The sequence below is a fragment of the Ovis aries genome, chromosome 13 (assembly GCF_016772045.2).
Source record: "Ovis aries strain OAR_USU_Benz2616 breed Rambouillet chromosome 13, ARS-UI_Ramb_v3.0, whole genome shotgun sequence".
Taxonomy (NCBI): domain Eukaryota; kingdom Metazoa; phylum Chordata; class Mammalia; order Artiodactyla; family Bovidae; genus Ovis; species Ovis aries.
In genome coordinates, this window is record NC_056066.1 from 39,132,061 (window position 1) to 39,136,492 (window position 4,432).

At 47.3% G+C, this 4,432-nt stretch overlaps 1 protein-coding gene across 30 annotated transcripts in view; it reads left to right on the forward strand.

The window, feature by feature from the left end:
* Positions 1–2,819, forward strand: part of RIN2 (Ras and Rab interactor 2) — a 205,114-nt gene extending 202,295 nt beyond the window's left edge. For all 30 annotated transcript variants that reach the window (XM_060397492.1, XM_060397505.1, XM_060397495.1 and 27 more), the window contains one exon: positions 1,001–2,819. In XM_060397492.1, the coding sequence (XP_060253475.1) occupies positions 1,001–1,324 (324 nt within the window). In that variant the 3' untranslated portion in view covers positions 1,325–2,819. The remainder of the gene's footprint in view (positions 1–1,000) is intronic.
* Positions 2,820–4,432: the final 1,613 nt, after the last annotated feature.

Here is a 4,432-nt window from a genome sequence, read left to right on the forward strand (position 1 = left end):
CAACACCCACTGCCCCCCCGGCCCCGACACCTTCCATTTCTACATGGCAGCACCTGCACCCAGTCAGCCTATCTCTCAAGTCTTTCCACAGAATCCATGTTCCCCGCCACCCATCACCACCAACCTTTCCACAGGGAGCTCAGAGCTGCCTGGAGCCTTGCATTGGCTTCAGTGGTGTGAAACTGCCCTTAGGGGAGGGGAGGATGGTCAGCTGTCCGCAGTAACACCATAGCCCCTGCGTAGGCTTGTGAAAGGCAGTCCGAAGCCGACAGGGCTGTGCTCCTATGTCCTCATTTATGTGTCTCGCCCTGCTGTCCTGGCTCAGGCTCTTCTGCCCTTTGGTTTATTTTTCAAGCTGGGAATAAACCCGGCATCAGTTCTAGTTGACACTCTTTTCTTTTTTTTGGCTTGTGAACAACAGAAATTTATTTCTTAACAGTTTTGGAGGCTAGAGGGACAAGATCAGGGTAGCAGTAAGTTGACACTCTTCACCAGGAATTTCTCAGCCCAGCTTTATGAAAGGGACTGAAAGAGCAGGGCTGAACAGAATTCCTGCTTCTGACATTTGAGATGAATTACAGGGCTTCCCTGGTGGCTCCTTGGTAAGGAATCTGCCTGCCAGTGCAGGAAACGCGGGTATGCTCCCTGGGTTGGAAAGATCCCCTGGAGAAGGGAATGGCAACCCACTCCAGTATTCTGGCCTGGAGAATCCCGTGGACAGAGGAGCCTCACGGGCTACAGTCCCTGGAGTTGCAAAGAGTCGGACATGACTGAGCGACTAAACAACACTACAGCAGCCCAGACCATGCAGTGTGCTCTCCACTGTCCCGATCGCGATCAGCCCCCTTCCCTGCCTGGGGGCCGCGTGTCCTGACACCAAGGCGTCCCAGTGAGGCTCACCCGCCGGCCCTCTCCTTGGCATCCCATGGGTTCCCCTGTGCCGCCTCTCTTCCTTTCTGACTCTGTCCCTCCGAATCTCTCCCCCGCCCTTCCCCTGCAGAATTACCTCCGGGTTGCATTCCAGGAGGTCAACAGTGGCTGCACAGGAAAGACCCTCCTTGTGAGGCCGTACGTCACCACTGAAGACGTGTGTCAGCTTTGTGCCGAGAAGTTCAAGGTGGCCGACCCCCGGGAGTACAGCCTCTTCCTCTTTGTGGACGAAACGTGGCAGCAGCTCGCAGAGGACACGTACCCACAGAAGATCAAGGCCGAGCTGCACAGCCGGCCACAGCCCCACGTCTTCCACTTCGTCTACAAGCGCATCAAGAAGGATCCTTACGGCATCATCTTCCAGAATGGGGAGGAAGACCTCAGCACCTCCTAGGGGACTCACGAGGCTTCCCAGTGGTGGATCCAAAGAGGGAGACTTAGGAACCTGGCCTCTGGCGTCCACGGGCTTGTGCAGTCACCTCCTTGAGGACCCATGACCGAGCCATCCACAGGCCCACTTGGCCAAGGGCATCTTTAACCATGACTCCTCAGCGAGCTCGCTGAGGTTCAGCAAAGAGAAGGAGAGTTGGAGAGTTGCATCCAATGGTTCAAGTGTCCCCGGATAGCTTGCTGCCTACCCCTCAGCCAGGTTTCGGGTTGGCTCACGTGTGTGTATATGTACTGAATAAACATTGAAGTACCAGCTCTTCTCTGGAGTTCAGCAGCAGGCGTTTGACAAGACTGTCCGATGCAGTGCATCAAGGACCTCTCAGATCTGTGGATGCCTTCATCCACCCTTCTTTCCTTCTTTTTTTTTTTTTTACAAAGAGTCTTTGTGTTTTTATATATTTCATAGAAGATTTTATAGCAGTTGCAGGTAAACTGTCAGGATTGGTTTTTAAAATATTTTTGTAACTTTTAAGATATTCTATAATTACGCATGTGATTTTAACATTGATGCAAAAAAGAAATCTCTTGCTGGATTTGAGAGTATTGCATTTTAAAAGTCTCTCTTCCGTAACTGGATGTTTCGGCCACTTTGTGGGGAGAGACTGCTGGGTTTCTTGCAGCGATGACGCTGGCCACAGAATGCCTTTGGGAATCTGATGTACTCTTGTTACCTTGTTCATGCTCAGTGCTATCATGTTTTGTGTTTTCACCAAGTGATGCTGAGGACCAGGAGAGAAATGAATGTAGAGAGAGACTGAGAGGGAAATACGGACTCTTAACAGAAGGCTAAGGAGTGGAGCCTGCTGGTTCAGGCTCCTTAAAGGAAGTGGGGAAAGGAGATAGAAGGAACCACCTATGCTGAAAATACTGTAAATATGCAGTGAGGTTTGCAAAATCTGTCCCATGTTATTTGCTTTTGGAAGCAATTTTGAAAACCCCATGAGGGGAAAAAAAAAATTGGAGCAACAGGTTTTTTTCCCCCCCCTTTTCCACATAAATCAAAACTAACAGCATCAAATTCTTTGGGGCAGAAACCACATAATGTGAGTTTCATCGAGTTAAATAAATACCATTTGGAAAGGAGTTTGCCGATGCACCAAAAAGCCTGTCTGTGTTGTAGGAATATGTGGTGAAGTTCAATTTCTGTTTTACAATACCTGTTTGGGTGGGGGTCAGGGGGTTGCACAGAGAATGAGTTCTCGTATTCGTGTCACACAGGTAGTTAGGGAAATATGTTATTGTACTGTGTAAAGATGCCCAGTCATCTGATTTGTTTGGCTTTCTACTTTGTACCTTTTCAAGCTTTTGCTATACATCTGGAACCCTCAACACATACTGTGTTGTACTTCCTTTTGTAAATGATTTTTAATGGAGTTTTGCACATAACTCTTTGTAATACTGTACGATAATTCATGTGTGAAAATAATTCTTGCAATATCCTCACGTTGTCCCTTTTTCTTTGAGAAGTGGAGTGTAATGATGTACCGCAGAGAGTTATGTAAAAGTGGAATCCATGCTGGTGTTTGTGGTTAGATAATCCTCAGACAGGAAACAGAATAGTTGATGTTGTTTTTTTTGTTTGTTTGTTTGTTTTTAGCCAGCTCATGTGCTGATAGGAGGCAAAAATCCAGCAGCAGAAGGAAAAGATGGTCCTCTAACCTGAAAGGATTTGGTGTTTCTGGGAGCCCTGCAGACACTCCTTTCCCCACTCCGCTCCCTCTCTCCCCCACCCCTGCTGCCCAGGTCTTATGTAACCTCTAAAGTGCCCAGGCTGAGAGTTTAGGGTTGTTGCAAAACCAGTGTTGCAGAAGCTGTCCTGTTCCTGCTGCTTGAAGCCAAGCCTGGCAGAGAGCAATGGCACGATAAGGCCTTGTTGAAGGAACGAACTTTCTAACCCAGCAGTAGGATGGGCACTTTAAGATCAGAGCTATAGCTGAGCGGGCTGCCTGCTTTGTATATTTACAGTGAATTCCAAGTGACAGTTTGGTCCTGATGGTTGTGAGAGCGTCAGCTCTCCTTATCTTCAGAAGCTGGTACACCGCTGATTTCACGCGGGTCACAATGTCTGAATGGGGGACAGCTGGAGTGAACTTCGGTGAGATCAAAATAGGATGCTGGTGTGAGCAGAAGAAAACATCACAAGACAGCCCCTGGTTTTGTCCTTGGGCAATGTTTCCATGCTAACATGACAGCATCACATGTCTCCTCACTTTTTTTCCCCCCCCTCTGACAGTTCTCACTTCTCAAATTGCCAGGAAACAGATTTTTCTGCAGTTTGGAAGGAGTCAGAGGAGAATAAAAATATACATGCTGGGTGGAGGGAGAGGAAAACGTACTTCCAAATCTAAAAATATAAAAGTTGAATGCCAGCCAGAGGAAAGGATTTTTTTTTTTTTTTAACGTTACATGCGCTGCCAAGTATTCTCTCCTCGCGGGACAGAGAATAGAAATAGAAACTGTTCATGTAGTTCAGTGCTGTGTGGAAGTTACAACTTTAGATCTGTAAGGAAACACAGAAGGCAGGAAACCCAGCCATGAATGCGTTCATTCATAAATGCAGCTTCGCATTCTCTGGGCAGCTCTTCCCTTCATCTTTAAGAGTCTGGAAGTGAGACAGTGCTCTGATAATCTTCAGCGCTGCCCACTTACTCCCCCAAAGGTCTGAGAGGAAAGGTTACGTACATGGACACAGCTATTTTCATCGCCTGGCAGTATCTGATGGTAAAAATCCTAAAAAGTAATCATTTTCCAAGTTGTGTTCATGATGGTGAATTTGAAAGCAAAAGTTGTTCATTTAGTGAGCCCTGATCAACTTGGACATAGGGGAAAGTTCACAAAACATGGCAGAATCCTAAATGGATCGTAGAAAAATAGAAGAGGTAGACGGAGGAAGATCTGGTGGTTGGCCTCAGAGAAAACATGCTTATTCGAAAAAGATGTCTTGCTCCAGCATGGAAGGATGGGTGGCAGGTGGGACCATCTCCCCCCTTGGAACAGTGACTTTGTCAGGAAGGTATGCAGGGGAAGTTTTATAAAAAATTATTCAGAAAGA